Source organism: Crinia signifera, chromosome 6, assembly GCF_055691185.1.
Source record: "Crinia signifera chromosome 6, ASM5569118v1, whole genome shotgun sequence".
In the NCBI taxonomy this organism is placed as follows: domain Eukaryota; kingdom Metazoa; phylum Chordata; class Amphibia; order Anura; family Myobatrachidae; genus Crinia; species Crinia signifera.
Genome location: NC_139222.1, coordinates 80,796,000 through 80,815,560, shown reverse-complemented (window position 1 = coordinate 80,815,560; position 19,561 = coordinate 80,796,000). Strand labels below are relative to the sequence as shown.

General features: G+C 45.6%; 1 protein-coding gene across 1 annotated transcript in view; it reads right to left on the bottom strand.

Moving 5' to 3' along the window:
• Positions 1 to 19,561, bottom strand: part of LOC146007743 (microsomal triglyceride transfer protein-like) — a 119,290-nt gene that overhangs the window by 48,717 nt on the left and 51,012 nt on the right. Inside the window, exons 6-7 of the mRNA XM_083146326.1 lie at positions 13,099 to 13,238; positions 10,304 to 10,457 (exon numbers count right to left, since the gene is read on the bottom strand). Coding sequence (XP_083002452.1) covers positions 10,304 to 10,457; positions 13,099 to 13,238 — 294 coding nt within the window. The remainder of the gene's footprint in view (positions 1 to 10,303; positions 10,458 to 13,098; positions 13,239 to 19,561) is intronic.

Below are 19,561 nucleotides of genomic sequence, written 5' to 3'. Positions count from 1 at the left end.
TGACAATACTGGCACAATGCTGGCAATACAATGATAATGCTGGCAATACGGGCACAATGCTGGCAATACAATGACAATACTGGCACAATGCTGGCAATACAATGACAATGCTGGCAATACGGGCACAATGCTGGCAATACGGGCACAATGCTGGCAATGCAATGACAATGCTGGCAATACAGGGACAATGCTGCCAATACAGGGACAATGCTGCCAATACAGGGACAATGCTTCCAATACAAGGACAATGCTGCCAATACAGGGACAATGCTGCCAATACGGGGACAATGCTGCCAATACGGGGACAATGCTGCCAATACGGGCACAATGCTGCCAATACGGGCACAATGCTGGCAATACGGGCACAATGCTGGCAATACGGGGACAATGCTGGCAATACGGGGACAATGCTGGCAATACGGGGACAATGCTGGCAATACGGTGACAATGCTGGCAATACGGGCACAATGCTGCTAATACAGGGACAATGCTGCCAATACAAGGACAATGCTGCCAATACGGGCACAATGCTGCCAATACGGGGACAATGCTGCCAATACAGGCACAATGCTGGCAATACAGGGACAATGCTGGCAATACACTGTATTGCCAACATTGTCCCTGTATTGGCAGCATTGTCCCTGTATTGCCAGCATTGTCCCTGTATTGAATACAGGGACAATGCTGGCAATACGGGCACAATGCTGGCAATACGGGGACAATGCTGGCAATACGGGCACAATGCTGGCAATACGGGCACAATGCTGGCAATACGGGCACAATGCTGGCAATACGGGGACAATGTTGGCAATACGGGGACAATGTTGGCAATAAGGGCACAATGCTGGCAATACGGGCACAATGCTGGCAATACGGGCACAATGCTGGCAATACGGGCACAATGCTGGCAATACAACGACAATACTGGCACAATGCTGCCAATACAATGACAATGCTGGCAATACGGGGACAATGCTGGCAATACGGGGACAATGCTGGCAATACGGGGACAATGCTGGCAATACGGGCACAATGCTGGCAATACGGGCACAATGCTGGCAATACAATGACAATACTGGCACAATGCTGCCAATACAATGACAATGCTGGCAATACGGGGACAATGCTGCCAATACGGGGACAATGCTGCCAATACAGGGACAATGCTGCCAATACAGGCCAGCATTGTCCCTGTATTGGCAGCATTGTCCCTGTATTGAATACAGGGACAATGCTGGCAATACAGGGACAATGAAGACACATTCTGCTCACCTTTTTAAAAATGCCAACTCTGCATACTGTACTTAGGGGACGGGCAGGCCGCAACCCGCAGAGGCACTTAAAAGTGCCTCCCGGCTCCGCTGCCTGCACCCCTTTCCGGAGTCTGGACTCTCTCCAGGGACAGCCCTTGCTCGACAGCCCCTGCTCAGGTGTGGGGTGCGGCGTCAGGCAGCTCCTTCACTTAGCGGGTGGGAGGGCAGGCAGCTCCTTCACTTAGCGGGTGGGAGGGCGGGCAACTCCTTCACTTAGCGGGTGGGAGGGCGGGCAGCTCCTTCACTCGGCGGGCAGGAGGGTGGCCGGGAAGCTCCTTCACTCGGCGGGCGGGCGGGAGGGAGGGCGGACGGGCTTGGCGCGCGCGGCGTCTCCACATGATCACGCTGGCCGCGTCGTCAGCCCCCGCCCCCGTGAGGCGCCGCGATAGGACGCTCGCTCGTCAGGGGAAGGAGACGTCATGTCTCACTTCCCCTGGCATATTTACACAAATACTGTGAGGTCCGGAGCTCTGGCTTCTGCGGTCCGGAGATGGACCGCGGTCCGCCAGTTGCCGGTCCCTGCGCTACAGCGTCCCCGGACCTCACAGCGCCCCTCACCTCCAGCGCCCGGTGCGCGTGACCCCCCAGCCCCCCCCTAGTTACGGCCCTGGATTAACATCCTACCTACCGGGAATGGATGAGGAGGCTCCAAATATATATATATGTACCCGTGCCCAAGTTTTCTCTTGTCAGCACTGCATGAAAATACTGTACCCTGACTTGTGTTTTTCAAGCACAAGTTACACAGGGTTCACCCCTTTCACACCAGAAAAGGTCCCTGCATTTTCTGGTGTAGGAAGGAGGCGGCCAGGCGGCAGGATAGCAGTGGAATGGCGGGCAGGAGGTGGAGAGTACTCCCAACGGATTGCTGGTCCTTGGTGCAGGCCGGGAGTCCACACAGGTGGCGGGCGCGGATAACAGGTCAGATGGCGGGCGCAGATGACTCAGCTCACTGGCTGCAGTGAGGGCGCCAAAGAGCTGCGTCATCTACATACGCCACCTGTCCTGTCATCTGCGTCCACCACCTGTGTGGATCCCCGGCCTGACAGCATGCAAGGAGGACCAGCAACCCGGGTGAGTACCCCTACCCCTTTCACGCACATTCCAGGACCCTGGGTTGAACTCGGAACAACCCTGCTCCATATTAGGGTTGAAATTCCATGACATTTTCCCAGGGTTTTGGCCTTACACACCAGGGTTAGTCGCGGGTTGGTCCCGGGCCCAACCGGGAATTTAGGCTGGTGTGAAACGGATATTGGGGGGAGATTCTCTAAGCGAAATATGCGGTAAAAACCCCATATGTACGGCGCGCTAAACCTCTTATGCATAAATATATGTATGTAATAATATTTAATGTCCAGTGCTACAGAAAATGATAAAAACAGGGATCACGGTGCTAGGCCATGCCCCTCTACCTGGGGCCACATCCACCCACCCATTAGATCCGCCATCTTTTCCCGATTTGAGAATTAAGAAAGTTGGGAGGTATGTATTCAGCGGATTACTCTACCCCAGGACCTCAATACAACTCAACCAGAGGAGTAGTCTCATGTGGAAATGAATATTTGTTATTATGCAGCTGCTAGTTAGGAAAGCACAGAATGTTAAACTGAGTGCGATTTTATACATAGTATTTCATGTCCATACTCATAAAAACTGGTAATTATTCGAACTACAGAAATGTACGAACTCTGTACACTATACTGTACAGGGTCTTATCCAGAGATGAACAGATATGCAAAACCGCTTGCAAGCAGCTTTGAATTCGAATAGGAGGGACTTACTGCAATCCTAACAGATGGCGATTCCCTGCAGAAGCCTATGGGCTTCTTACCGCAGTGCAGCGTGAGGGATCCGTCACGGCTCCCTCCCAACGTGCCCTGCGGCTGGCGCCGTGCTCTGCACATGCGCAGATGGGCTCCCAGGTCACAGACCCAGAAGTCCAGCACAGGTGCCGCATCGCAAGGGACAGCTCTTATCGCTAGCGCTGTCCCTTGCGTTAATGACCGCATATGTTAGAGAATACGCGGTCATTAAGAATGCAGTGGCCGGCGAAACAGGGCTGCAGATGTTAGAACATCCCACCCCATATCATTTGTAGGCTAGGTGCAAAATTTACTCCGCAAGTATTTACTCTGCAGAGAAAAAATATAAACGCATTTACTCCCCATGCATAGCAACATGGTGTGTTCCAGACACAGTTACAGGACAGTACTTGCTTTTTTTATTATTATTGTTTACTTACAAATATGAATCAGCCCTGAGGCTTCCTCCTGGGGTAATGGTAAACCTAATAGAAAATCTGTTCGTGCTGCATCATATCTGGCATACACAATTACACAGTGAATATTTATTGTGTGCAATGTGTGTCTTGGGCACCCTTTAAATACATTACTTATAGAATATTGTGAGATACAATACTATGAACAAGCTGGAGCAGAGTGAATATGTGCAGCGGGATTTTATATTACTGTATGATAGTAGTTGTGAGTAATGTGCATCAGATTGACTAGAACGATGTTATCCTGAAACGACTTAAATAAAAACAATATGTACATAGACATAGCTCTTTCTTTTACAAAAGAACAAGATTTAAAAAAAAATTTATACATAACATTCACCAAAGGCAAAAATAGAGTCATAAACTTAAAATGAATATTGCTTACACTAAAATAAAATAAAAAGTTTTGTACTGATTGGCTGGGAATTGTAATGATTTGCTGTCTAAAGTGTTAATCCGATTAACTCATCCTACCTACCGGGAATGGATGAGGAGGCTCCAAATATATATATGTACCCGTGCCCAAGTTTTCTCTTGTCAGCACTGCATGAAAATACTGTACCCTGACTTGTGTTTTTCAAGCACAAGTTACACAGGGTTCACCCCTTTCACACCAGAAAAGGTCCCTGCATTTTCTGGTGTAGGAAGGAGGCGGCCAGGTGGCAGGAAGGCAGTGGAATGGCGGGCAGGAGGTGGAGAGTTCTCCCAATGGATTGCTGGTCCTTGGTGCAGGCCGGGAGTCCACACAGGTGGCGGGCGCAGATAACAGGTCAGATGGTGGGTGCAGATGACTCAGCTCACTCGCTGCAGTGAGGGCGCCAAAGAGCTGCGTCATCTACATATGCCGCCTGTCCTGTCATATGCGCCCACCACCTGTGTGGATCCCCAGCCTGACAGCATGGAAAGAGGACCAGCAACCCGGGTGAGTACCCCTTCTCCTTTCACACACCGGCCAGGACCCTGGGTTGAACTTGGAACAACCCTGCTCCATAGCAGGGTTGAAATCCCATGACATTTTCCCAGGATTTTGACCTTACACACCAGGGTTAGTCGCGGGTTGTTCCCGGGCCCAACCGGGAATTTAGGCTGGTGTGAAACGGATATTATGAGCATGGGCAATACTTTATGGAAGTCACATTTTCAGGTGGCCCAAATTTGAATGTAAACCCAATCTTTCCAAAAAGATCAAATTGCAATCAAAGAGCTAAGTTGACAGATCTTGTAACTAAATATATATTAAACTGTAATTTTGTTACCGTATATACTCGAGTATAAGTCGACCCGAATATAAGCCGAGGCAACCTACTTTTACAACAAAAAACAGGGAAAACTTATTGACTCACTCGAGTATAAGCCGAGGGGGGATTTTTTAGCATAAAAAATGTTCTGAAAAAGTAGGCTTATACTCCAGTATATATGGTATATGTGGTTTCTAAAGCATGTCTAGTTTTAAAAGATAAATGCGGGAGGTTTGCCCACACTTCCAGGGGGACGAGATTTTCGGGACTCTCCTGGTAATTCGGGGAGGGTAGGTAAGTATGGGAAAAGCATAGAAGCCATCTGGCAATTCCAGAAAATACAGGGTAATCTGTATATTTGAAAAAAGGTCAAGATGTAAATATGTAGTTTTACTTATACTGTATGTATCAGTGATGTACTGTACGCTGAGCTCAATGGCTGGCACTCTGAAGTACTGTACACTGGTGTATGACAGATGAGTCCCTGCCACCCGTAACCACCCTGACTGCATGTCACTAAGGGCCAGATGTATCAAGCTTCAAAAAGTGATAGACTTGAGTGATAAACAACCAGCCATTCAGCTTCTAACTGCCAAGTCACAGACTGGGTTTGAAAAATGACAGTTGGGATCTGATAGGTTGGTTGTCTACATCAAATGTTAAACACCCCTCCTAATCATAAAGAATGGTACTTGTGTATTATCACGGCGCCCATCGCATCGCATCGCATCCCACTAATTAAGGTATGCGATGGCATGCGATGGGACCGAATTGTGGCTTTTCCCGGGCAGAGTGTACAATTTCAATATCGCGTCGCATCGCATGCCATTATAATGGCATGCGATGCGATGCGACGTGATTTCAATGTTACATGCCCAGCCAGACCCGATTTTTAATTGTATCCCCACCCTGATGGGTAATAAGTATGTTAAATGCCCCCCATTGTTAACGCCACCCCACTATCAACGCCAACCCGAAGCATGGCGAGCGGCGGCGGTACGCGTCCTCCGACCTTTTCATACCCCCACTATCCACGTCAGCGTGGAGTTGATTCTGTATAGTGTGGCGAGCGCAGCGAGCCACCAAGCCCGAAGCGTGGCGAGCCCCGCGATGGGCCGCTCATAACTTCACAAGTATTACATGTGCACTCGCCCCGCTTCGGGCTCGGTGGCTCGCTGCGCTCGCCACACTATATAAAATCAAGTCCACGCCGTCGTGGATAGTGGGGGTATGAAAAGGTCGGAGGACGCGTACCGCCGCCCCTTGTGGGCTCGCTGCGCTCGCCACGCTTCGGGTTGGCGTTGACAGTGGGGTGGCGTTAACAATGGGGGCGCATTTAACATAGTCATTACCCATCAGGGTGGGTGTACAATCTAAAATCGGGTCTGGGGGGCATTTAACATAGGAATTAGGCATCTGGGTGCATGTGCGACTTAAAATTAGTCGCATCGCATCGCATGTGATCATATCATATCAATGACCTGCGATGATAATACACAAGTACCTTAAGAATACATCCGTCCCAGATCGTCATTCAGAGGTTGAGCTACTCAGAGGTCTGGTTGAGCAGCTGCGCCTTTTGGCACAATGCTCAGTGGGATGGATTTAAGTCATGACATGACATCATGTCATATTTGCTGGAGAGGCTGGTTGCCAGTTGAGCAGTCAAGAACAGGACCTCAGGATCCAGACTATATTTGTCAATATAAGCCAGTGTCCTTAAAATGACAGGAACAATTTTTTAGTCTCAGTCTGTCCCTGGGGAGCAGTATATGAGCTATTTTGTACACTGGTACATCACTTAGGTATATCACTTATATCAGTGGCGGAACTTTTGAGTGAGTGGCCTAGGTGCAAAAAGAACATTTGAGGCCCCAATGGCCCCCTTAGTCCTCAGGGGCCCCCAATGCTGAGCGCCTGCGGCACCAATGGTAGTTACGCCTCTGACTTAGGTTATACTACAGTATGTGTACTATTAATATATACATTTGTTTCAGTTTGTCCAGGCTGATACAAATTTAATTTATGCACAGGAGCTCTCTATTATACCAATGTAATGTTAATTACAGTATAGTACTTCAGTCAAAATAAAATTGCATATCTCTCGACTGTGCGCTTGTTGGAGCAGTACCCTATTCCCTCCTGCTCTCACAGCCCTGTACTATTGCACTTCAATTACAGTATTCTTACTCAGCTACCAGCTATAACACCATCTATTTGAACTTGTGTTCATGACCACATCATCCAGCCCTGGTAGCATGCGGACAACTACTTTGCTACCCTACATCTCAGCTGTATTGTGTACTGAGAATTGTGCTGCTTTATGCTCTGCTTTGGTTGTTCAGTTACGGTTATGTTTAGTTCTGTGTGTGTACCCTGTATTGTTCTAATGTGTGCCATATGTACGGCGCGCTGAACCTCTTATGGCGCCTTATAAATAAAATGTAATAACTATAATATTCATTTCAAGTGTTGATTTGATTTTTGCAAGACCCATCGGAAGTCATCAGTATGCTAAAGTGTGCATTGTTACTTACATAGCTGCCTATTCCGTAATTAATGACAGGGATTAAAATGTGAAACAGAGGTCCAGAGAAACATATCTGCATCATGCAGCGAGCAAGTTTTGATTAATCTCCTGATTAACCAGAGCTGTTGTGACATTCAAGGAAAGGCAGGAGTTTGCCAATCTCTAAAATAAATCAACATTACATTTATCTTTTTCTTTTTTTTGGTTCCACTCCAACAGTCACAAATTGTTCATGAGAATATCAGCAAAAACACTGCGAATCCTGTATCGCTCTCATGTCTCCAGCTACTCTGCCTTAAGTGCATAGAAAATGAGTTGATGTGAGACTTCCCATAGGCTGCACACTGACATTTTGATCATTTTAACATGCCGTTTATTAACAAACACACAAATAGCATCCTGTATTGATGTAACTACTGGCCGTCAACCTCTTTGTAGATGGGTCTGGCTCATTAGCTCAACAGTGTAGACAAGGGAAATTAACTTTAAGTACCCCTGCGCACCCCCTTGCTGCTTAGGCGTTTCTTCTTGGTGTTTCCCAAAACACCCAAAATGGAGGCAAGAAATGGAGTAGGTAGAAGAAGACCTTTAGCGCACTGGGTGACACTTTAAACGATGTTTATTCCATACACAAATAATGAAAAACAACAAGTATGATACTTGACAAGCAAATGATTAAAAAACGATTAAAAACGAATCCCTCCTTACCCAGCTGAAGAGGTGGAGCCAGGGATGGTAAAACAGAGTGTTTCCAAAAAAAGGGCTCACCCTGTAGGCTCCACAAATTTCTGGGTTAGGATAGGTCCTCCTTGGTAAGTAGCAATCCCGGCCCAAAGCGTTTCGAGTCATGGAGCCTTGATAAAGAGTCTCCACGACTCAAAACGCTTTGGCCCGGGATAAAAAATTAAATCCACATGAGAAATTCATGTTGACCTTTTTCCATGTCGACCATTTGCATGTCAACCATTTATTAAGGTTGGCTTAAAACAGGTCAACATTTTTCATGCTTTAACCTGAGTGTCATCCATATCAGTGGTTCTCAACCTCGGTACTCAGGGACCCCCAACAGTGCATGTTTTCCAGGTCTCCACACAGAATCACAGGTGAAATAATTAGCTCCACCTATGATCTTTTAAAATGTGCCAGTGAGTAATTAATGCACCTCTGTATCTGTGAGGTGACCTGGAAAACGTGCACTGTTGGGGGTCCCTAAGGACCGAGGTTGAGAACCACTGGTCCAAATGACTGTGGACCTTGTAGAATTGTCTATGTTCTAAATCTAAAGGGCTGTTGAATTTAATGTCACTACATAAAACAACAACACTATCATAATAATAATAATAATAATAATAATAATAAAAAGTCTATAGTAAAATATATACAGGTACCATATTATGATAGGGCAGTGCCAGCACTGTGACATTACATGCAGTACTTGGCTCGTGTAACAGTCCAGGAACCGGCAGTGGTTCCTGTCAATCTCCAGAGCCAGCAAAACATCTTCCAGACCCCTTTATTGGTAAAAAAAAGGAGGCAGATCATGAGGTCAGGCCCTCCTGCTGCGGGGTCACACCCTTTTTTAACGGTGGTCACAGGGATTTCTCAGTGCAAACTGGAGGGCCCAGGGATGCCACTGCAATAAGGGCTACTAAAGGGAACAATATTCCTGGGTGCTCCAGGCCCAAGAACCCACAGAGAACGACAAGCACACACATCTGGTCCAGCCTGTGACCCGCGCTGGTTCGATGAACACCATACTGACTACACCTGGGAGACCTGGAACACGAGCTCCCGGTAGGGATGGCCATCGACCATCAATGATTAGAACACATTGATGATTGATAGCCGATGTTGAATAGTTTTGCCATCGATAGGGGAGAACCAGATGGTTTCCCATCATCGATGTCAAGGTTAACCGAATAGTTTTGATTTATTTTTTCCTGATACAAGTCCAGGACACCAGTGCAGCCCCGCCCCCATATTTTGATTGGCCCACAGGCCAATCAGTCAGAGAAAACGGATGACCATCGATATGTAAAAACATTGATGGTCATCCATTGCATAGTTATGGACCATCGATGGTTAGTTGCACTTTTGCTATCGATGGTAAACATCGATGGCAAAGGCACCAATGGCCATCCCTAGCTCCCGGTAAATCCAAGACACTGATTAGCAGCGTGCCTGCGGGGGGCGGGTCAGACCATGGCCAGGAGACCCACAACATGAGCCTCCAGAGGCTCTGAGACGCCGCACATTAGCGTGCCTGTGGGGGCTAGGTCGAGACCATGGGACAGAGTGAAGCTGCCCCAACAGGTGGAGCACCCACCACAAATCGGCGCCTCTGATCCCTAGAAACACTAGGTGTTGGTGCAATAATACTGTAGATACAAGATTCAGAAATACACTTCACACAATTACACATACACTGAGGTCTTAAAGATTCCCAACATCCAAATACAGTATCACTTTGGCTTAGTGCAAATATACATGCATAGTCATCTTAAAGCAGTTAGCACAATGTCTGATTTGAAAAAGATCCAAATATGCAGATCCTTAGCATATATATATATATATATATATATATATATATATATATATATATATATATATATATATATATATATAGATCCATGGAGGACCGGCACTCCCTTTGCTTGTTGTAGCTTGCACTGGTGCCCTCACAGCTCAAATTTGAGCAACTTGTAGTAGATGGATAGGTGCGGCACTCAGCTGTCGACATGCAGAAAAAGACGACAGGAGACACTAGACAGTCTCCTGTCGTCTTTTTCTGCATGTCGACAGCTGAGTGCCGCACCTATCCATCTACTATATATATATATATATATATATATATATATACACACACACATACATACATATACTCTCTATTATACATCTAGCTGATGGTGATTAGTAAGGATGCACAAAACTATTAACTTACCAGAGGATGAGGCTTTCCCTCAGAAGGTGTATTTGGTTGGCACAGAAGCTCCTCCTTCTGGTATTTGTCAGGCAGTCCCCCTAGTATCTTCTCAACACTCTCTCCATCAATCTCTGGGGGGCCAGGTGTGGAAGATAGAAATTCTAATTGTTGTCTAATAAAATAAATATATACATCACTTACACAGCTCCAAACACAGTCAGCACACTTAACCCTGGGTACCTGACTAGACGAAAAACCCCTACAAACAATAGCATAATAAAACACTGCATTCAAGGGCGTAACTACCATAGGTGCAAGGGGTGCAGCTGCTATGGGGCCCAGAGCTGAAGAGGGCCCATCTTTGCTGTCTAAGTATATGTTTTACATACATTTATCACAATCAGTTGCTAAATAGGGGCCCTTACAAACTTTTGCTATGGGGCCCAGGATTATCTAGGTACGCCTCATTTATTGTTGGTTTCAGCATATAATAATCACAAAGCACTAAAAACTGGAAGAAATATCACTTTATATTTTAGGAAACAAGAATAAAATGTAAAGCACAATTGACATGAAAAATGCTATTTTAGCTAATTACTTTTATACAAGGTATAAACAGGGCTATTTTTCAGTAGGCTCCAGCAAGAACTGAGGCCCTTATTGTAGTTCACTCTGACAAAATATTTCTAAAGCCCCCCATACACGGTCCGTTTATCGGATCCGTTCCGTGCTTAAACAGCACACATCGTATCGGATCGCATCCCTTGTGTATGCAGTGTGCATGCATTGCGATCCGATACGATGTTTACCTAGTACAAAAAGTATGTGCAGCACATACTTTTTGTACCGTACTATGTGATGCGCGGGAGCGCGCAACGCATAGTACAGAACGGAGCCGGTCCACAACGGACCGTGTATGGGCTCCTTTAGATGGACAAAACCATGTGCACTGCAGGTGAGGCAGGTGTTACTTGTGCAGAGATAATTAGATTTAGGTGTGGGCTTTACACCTGCCTCACCTGCAGTGCACATGGTTTTGTCCATCCATTTAGAAATATTTTGATAGAAAGAGTGAACTAGAATAAGGGCCTCATTTCCTGCTGGAGCCTGCTGAAAAATAGCCCTGGGTATAAAGGAGAAGACTGGCAACAACTATCTTTCTAGTGACTAAGGGATCTGTAAAGTGTCATGTGACTAGTATGACAACAACAGGAATATAACATATGGTGTATGTGTGAAGAATATATAATTGCTATTTTAAAATAAATACACTTTAATCTTCCTATTGATTAAATTTTATATTTTTACTTTGAGACAGACAACCATAGCATTAAGCAGTTAAGCGCACTTTTACTCAAATTAATTTTACAATGCAAATATTCAGAGCTGAATTTCAGTACTGACCTGCCCACACTAATACACTAGTAATTCTCAGCCTGCAGCTGTTGCTATGAGCTAACATTTCCACTACATAATGGCCCTTATTCTGGTTGGTGCGGTAATATCCTCGTGCGTTCGTACCGCCGATGTTTTGTGTCTGCGCATGTGCGAGCGGGGCGTACGGCCAAATCCCGCATGAAATGTGAACACTCCGAACAGGGGGTGGAGAGGGGCGTGAAGGGCTATTTGGGCTCATTACCATATGCATACGCCCCGCGTTTCATGGGCGTTCCCATGCAAACGCTGGGCGTATGTATGGTAATGCGGCCGTGACGCACGTGTAGGGGGCGGACATATGACATCGCCGGATGTCAGCTGCCCGCCCAGATCCCTGCTTTTGCACGGAAAAATGTCCGTGTGGTCTGAGGTTGCGGGAGCTGGTGGACCACTCGGTCCTGCATTCGATGTTCTGCGACCATCGAATGATGGGGGAGGTTCCCTGAGATGGAGGAGGCGTATTCCATGAAAAATACACGTGCGGTCCGTTCGGCCAGCTTCTTACCGCGTACGGACAGAGTTGGCGATCCGTATGGAAGGCGGGGTTTTGCACGCACGGTCCTGGCCGCATATTCGGATCCGGCCGCACCGATCAGAATAAGGGCCAATGTGTCATGTTGCTGCAATTGCAGTCCATGACACTGTGGAATATATTAAGAATTGACAGTCATTACTGCATTTTGGGCCTGATTCACTAGTGAGTGGTCCCCGGCATATTCACTCCAGGGACCCATGGTGTGGCTCTGTGTATGCATATAAACGAATATACAGGGCCACTATGCGAACGCCTTTGGCAACTATCGCAGTCACCGAGGTGTTTGCACAGAGGAGAGGCGGGCTTGGGCAGAATGGGGGGCTGGGATGCCCAATGTTTCCTGGGCGTGCCCACAAAAAATGGTGGGTGCGCTCAGAAAAACACTGGGTGTCCCCATGCGAATGCAGGTGGGTCAAAGCTTGCATGGGGCAGGCGGCTGACAGGACGTCAGCGCCCACCCTGTTCTCGGACATTCCCGAGCCAAAAAAAGTTCAGACCGACTTTTATTCGTGAACGGGTGAAAAAAACAATTCGATGATCGGTGAATAATTTTCCCACCGTACATGTATATGTCATCGTACACATCCATTCGCAAGCTTTGGCTGGTGGTCTTTGGCCCAGGAAGGACCGCTGCTTAGCAAGTGGTACTAAATCAGGCCCTTTGAAATATGGCAAATGGTTATTACCAAACTTCTTCACAGCCTACAAGTGATTTATAAAAAATAAAAATAAACGCAATTCCCTTTTCATAGGATTGCTGTTTGAACTGACTGAGAAAGAGATAAATCCTAAAAGAAAAAATAATAATTGTATTTGTTGTATGTTTGGATTCATTCAGTACCTAGAAGTGATCCGAACCCCGAGGAAAGACCTCAGATTTGCTGACAAATTATGGTTTTCTTCTGAGACAGCTTTATGGACTGTGGTGCCATTAAGAGACATATATCCTCTGCTGCTGGAGTTCCAGGAAACACCCAAAACCTTAAAGAAAGGAATGGAATTTAAAATAATGTTGTTTTAAAACAAACAAACAAACAAAAAAACAATATGGGGTAAATTTACTACTTCTTCTAAAAATGAAAAGAGGTGATGTCGCCCCACAGCAACCAATCAGATTTCGGTATGTTATTTCTCTATTGCATCCTAGAAAATGATAGAATCTAGTATTCACGTTAGGCTGTTTTAGCTGGGTGCTATGTCCTGCCCAATTTAGAAAGGGTAAAATGCAGCCTACCGCTCTAGCAGCCTGCTGCTTGTCCCCGCCGGTGCGCACGGGGAAGCCTATCGCCACCATAGATGCCAGCGCTTCCCTGGCAGTGACTTCGGCGGGGTCAGGTTCCCACCCTTTGGTGATGTCAGCGGGCCCGACCCGTCTCCTTTGGTGACGGCGGGGCTGAGCCTGCCCCATTTGGTGAGGTCAGTGGCCAGGCCCACCCCTTTGGTGACGTCAGTGGCCCAGGTCTGCCCACAACGGTGACATCGATGGGCCCGGTCCGCCCCCTTTATGTGGCCCCCGTGCAGCACCGCCCAGCAATGCCCAGTTCTAGAAGGAACACTAAGAATTTTTGGAAATATTGCTCTGGGCAACAGCACCTCTTATATTTTTAGAAGCTGTAGTAAATGTACCCATATGTGTAGAGATTATTTAATTAGTAATTTTTACAAATGCAAACTAATTAAGAATGCTCAAGAATAATGTTACACAAATAATTGTATTAATTTGTTTAAAAAAAAAAGCAATGTGACATGTACTATTTTTTCTTGTCGCAAAGGTCAAATCTTCACAATTTTTGGGGTGTAGTTAGTCATCTGGAAGCTATTAGTGTGGTTGATCTGCACACTACAACAATTACCACTAGCAATCTATTACTTCAGTTTGTATTGATCAGTAATAAGACAGTAGAGTCATATTCTCTATATTGTGTCTGTTCACCATCCTCTCGCAATATAATGTCCATCACTAATGTTGTAATATAAAATACACTGGGGAAAAAGTCCCACTATCCGGTGTCTATTATAGCACTAGTTACATTGGGGTTTTACTATATCCCTGTGTTTCAAGAGTCAGCATAAATACGGCTTATTTATTCTTGATATTACCACTATTATATGTGTAACGGGATGCAGTCACTTTCCCAGTGGTCGGAATCCCGACCGCCGAAATCTAGGCACTTTGTCCCTTTGTGGGTGTCCACGACACCCATAGAGGGAGAATAAATTAGTGGCGTGGCAAGGGCAGCGAGCCTGCAAGGGGGGATTATCCACGCCCCCCCTTGTCGGGATTTCGGCGGTCCGGATTCCATACCAATTCCTGTGTAACTAGGGAGAAATCCTTCTATTCTGTCTCCAAATAAGGACACAGTAACAGTTTTACAATGTTTCTAAATAGTATAGGGGCATACACCTGGGAATCTTTTTTTAAATATTTTTATTACTTCAAGGCATTACAGTTGTACATTTAAGATAAACATAGCATGACAATTATCTTGTAATTACAGTTACATTAATGTTGCGTTTGATTGTACAATTATCTTCTTTCTATAGTAACTTTACACAATTTTAATAGTCAATCATTTATATATTGTAATCAAGTATTATATCAAACAATAAAATAAACAAAGCTTCCTGCTTATATTATTTCAGAGTTAGAGTTCCTTTGTTATATGTGCAAGTTTTACCTCGGAGCCTGGGTCGTACCATTCTGCATCTGTCCTTTATTCATTCAATGTAATCGGGGGGTCATTGGTAGCTAATCTAGTGAGATACCAGGTAGTGTTTTTAAGACTACTATGAAGCTTCCCATAGGGATAGGAATTTGGCTACTTTTTTTCTGTTTATCTAGCAACGTATCCATCCATTCCATTCTAAAGATGAAGTGAATTTTTTTTTTGAACAATGGGATCTGTGGAGGCGTACTGTCTAGCCAACTTTGCAATATGGTTTTGCGTCCCGCTGCGCTGAGGGCCAATAAAATATTTTTGCTATCCCGAGTCATTCGTTGATTCGGGTCAAAAATCCCCAATACTGCCCAATCTGGTGTGAATGGAACGTAATTTATGAGTGTGGTTTCTGCATACTGTCGGATTAGGTGCCAGAAGTATTGTACTAGAGGGCATAACCATAGGCAGTGGAAAAAATCAGCATCTGCCTGGTGGCATCGGGGGCATAGGGAGTTATCTATTGTTCCCATATGGAATCTTCGTAATGGAGAGAGGTATGTATAGTGAAATGTGTTGAGGAACAGTTCCGTATACATGCTAGCTGGTAGTGTTTTTCTAGAGAACTCCAGTGTCTTTTCTATTGTCTGTATTGTAAGATGGGGGAAATGTGATAGCCAATTAGACATTCCTCCTGATACTTTCTCATTGTCCACTATGGTCCTCAAAAAATTGTAGTGGATCGATATTGCTCTTTTGTCTGGTACTATATATGTTAACAAGGTATCAAATGTGTTCTGCCAACCCTTTGGTGAGAAGTGGGGAAACTTTCATTTATAAGCAATCTAACTAGATCATTTGGAGCACTGATTTCTCCGTGTGTATAGCCGAAAGAGAAAGAAGTTGAGATCCGCACACAAACCAATTTATGTCCCTTTATTTCTGGGATCTGTTAGGACCGCCTTTTGTTGTAATCATGCGGCAGGGGTGCTATCCGGGCAAACAGAGTATATAACTGGTACAAAAAGACAATAATTTGCTCTGTGGATGCACACCAGTATTTGTTTAAAACTCCTTGCAGTCTTTTAACCCCTTCCCGACATTTGACGTACATTTACGTCATGGCCGGGATGTACTTCCCGACACATGGCATAAATGTACGTCATGACTTTAAACTGTCACTGCGTCAAGAGACGCAGTGACAGAGGGACGATGTCTGCTGTCCCTGACAGCAGACATGTCCCTGCATGCCCAGGGGGGGCTGCGATGCCGCCCCCCCGTCGGCGATCGCTGTGATTGGCTGTTCAGTGTGAACAGCCATTCACAGCGTTTTCCTGTGTTACCAGCGAATCAGACGCTCGGTAACACAGGTGTCAATCACCGCCGGGCGTCAGGGGGCATGAGGGGGTCATCGGTGACGATAACACCTCACCCCACCCTCACCCCACCTGCCCCCAAGGCTGTGATTGGTCCGTGGGACCCACTGACCAATCACAGCCAAGGCGCGACATTTAAACTAACGGTGACTGCGCTGCAGACGCCATTCCGGTCTGGAATAGCGTGCAGAGCGGTCACCGTGCCTATCTGCCGTGATACTGACCTGATCCTTGCTAATACTTACCTGATCCTTGCAAATACCTTACCTGATCACCTGATCACTGCTTGTAGCGTGCTGGACGCTTCCTGGATCTGACTTCTTGGGACTTCCTGCTGCTGCTGCAGTGAGATAGAGAGATAGAGAGATAGAGAGAGAGATAGAGAGAGATAGAGAGATAGTGACAGAGAGAGCTATATTTTGTGTCTGCTACCCCCCCTTTTTGGGGGTGCAGGGTTTTTTTATATATAAATAACTGTCAGTGCTGCTGCTGCAGTGTCATAGAGTGATAGATAGTGATAGATAGTGATAGATAGTGAGAGATAGAGAGATTTGTGTCTGCTACCCCCCCTTTTTGGGGGTGCAGGTTTTTTTTTTATATATATAACTGTCAGTGCTGCTGCTGCAGTGTCATAGAGTGATAGATAGTGATAGATAGTGAGAGATAGAGAGATAGAGAGAGATAGTGACAGAGAGTGATAGAGAGTGTATATTTTGTGTCTGCTACCCCCCCTTTTTGGGGGTGCAGGTTTTTTTTTATACATATAACTGTCAGTGCTGCTGCTGCAGTGTCCTAGAGTGATAGATAGTGATAGATAGTGATAGATAGTGATAGATAGAGAGAGATAGTGACAGAGAGTGATAGAGAGTGTATATTTTGTGTCTGCTACCCCCCCCCCTTTTGTGCTGATCAGTATATCTGTGCTGATCAGCAACTTTTTGGGGGCGCAGGGTTTTTTTTTTTTATATATACCTGTCAGTTGCTGCCAGTTGCACTGTCAGTTGCACCAAAGGTTGTGCACCTGCTGCCCCTCACTGGTAATCAGTGTCGCATCACTGATCACCTTTTTTTTTTTTGAGAGTGCTGTGGGGTCTTTTTTTAATTTTTTTTTTACACACACTGTGATTTTGTGGGTGTCCTGTGGCCACTGTGCGCTGATCAGTGACGTACATCACTGATCAGCTTTTTCGGCACAGGGTTGATCTATTTTTTTTTTTTTTTTGATTAAATTCCTGTTGCCTTTGAGCGCTGTTCAGTGACGGACGTTACTGACCAACATCTGTGCTCAATTTTTGGCGCAGGAGCTTTTTTTTTTTTTTTTTAACCCCTTCAATTTTTTTTTTTTTTTATTGGGATCAAATTCCTGTATAAAGTATTTTTTTTTTTTCTGCACTACATACACACTACACACCCCCCGGGTTGAAATAAAGTTTGTACCCCCCCCCCTACACTATACACGTGTTAAAACATTTCACTACCAGTAACACAAAAATAAAAATGGCATCCCAAATGTCATCCCAAATGTCATCCCAAATGTCATCCCAGTCATCCAGAAGAATGTATTCAGCGGAGGAGGCATATGCCATGCTTGCCTCTGACTCTGACACAGCCAGTGATGCAAGCGGGGAATTTGAAGGATTTGTCTTAAGCTCCTCTTCCTCCTCTGGTGATGAGGGACCCCCTCAAAGACGCCCCCGTAGAGCAGCTGAGACCCCCCCCCCAATAATTGATCTCGTATGGACCCCACCACCAGACAATTTTGAGCCCCAGGTTCCTGAGTTTTTGGCCATGCCAGGAATCCAATTTGATTCCACAGGTCTCAGAGAAATTGACTTTTTCAAATTATTTTTCTCTGATGATTTTATAAATTTAATGGTGGACCAAACTAATTTATATGCCCAGCAGTTTATTGCTCAAAACCCCACGTCATCATTTGCTAGGTGGACCCCTGTAGATGCAGTAGAGATGATGACGTTTTGGGGTCTGGTGTTTCATATGGGCATAGTAAAAAAGCCAGAAATTAGGCAATATTGGAGTACAGATGTTCTGTACAGCACCCCATTTTACCGTATGGCCATGCCCCGGGCTCGATTTGAGACGATCCTTAAATTTTTGCATTACAACGATAATGCACAGTGCCCTCCCAGAGATGATCCCACCTTTGACCGGCTATTCAAAGTCAGGCCGGTCATTGATCATTTCAGTGCCAAATTTGCAGAGATGTACATCCCTGAAAAATTTATTTGTATTGACGAGTCCCTTATACATTTTAAAGGAAGGGTTAAATTCCGCCAGTACCTTCCCAGTAAGAGGGCAAGGTATGGCATAAAAATGTATAAGCTGTGTGAAAGCACCTCAGGGTACACCCACATGTTTAGGGTATATGAAGGGAAGGATTCAAGAATTGAACCGCCAGAATGCCCCCCCTCCCTCGTAGGTGTTAGTGGAAAAATTGTCTGGGATTTAGTGCACCCCTTCCTGGATAAAGGTTATCACCTCTATGTGGATAACTTTTACACTAGCATCCCCCTGTTTAAGGCCCTTGGTTCAAGAGGTACAGCAGCTTGCGGTACTGTGCGCAAGAACCAAAGAGGCCTCCCAAAAATGCACATTGCCCAAGTAATGAGAAGGGGTGAAAGCAGGGGAATATGCACCGAAAATATGTTGTTGGTCAAATATAAGGACAAGAGGGATGTCCTTATACTAACAACAATTCACGGAGACAGTACCACCTCCGTCCCTGTACGAGGTACCAGTACCCACACCTCCAAACCTAATTGTATCCTGGATTACAATAAGTACATGGGCGGAGTGGATCTTTCAGATCAGGTACTGAAGCCGTACAGTGCCCTGCGGAAAACAAAAATCTGGTACAAGAAGCTGGCCGTGTATATCATCCAGATGGCACTGTATAACGCTTACGTGCTATTCCGTTCTACCGGCCAGAGGGGGACATTTATGCACTTTCAAGAGGAAGTCATAAAGGGCCTAATATTTGGGAACCAGCAGGCAGAGGGCCCCAGTACTTCTAGTACTGGCCCCCGTATTGTACCAGGGCAGCATTTTCCTGATGAAATCCCCTCCACTGGAAAAAAGGGCAGGACACAAAAAAGGCGCAAAGTTTGCTATAAAAAGGGAATAAGAAAGCAAACTATTTTCCAGTGTGACACTTGCCCCGACAAACCCGGCCTATGTATAAAGGAGTGTTTTAAAATATACCACACATCTATGGATTATTAGGTTCATAATTTCACCGTGCTTCGGGGGTCTT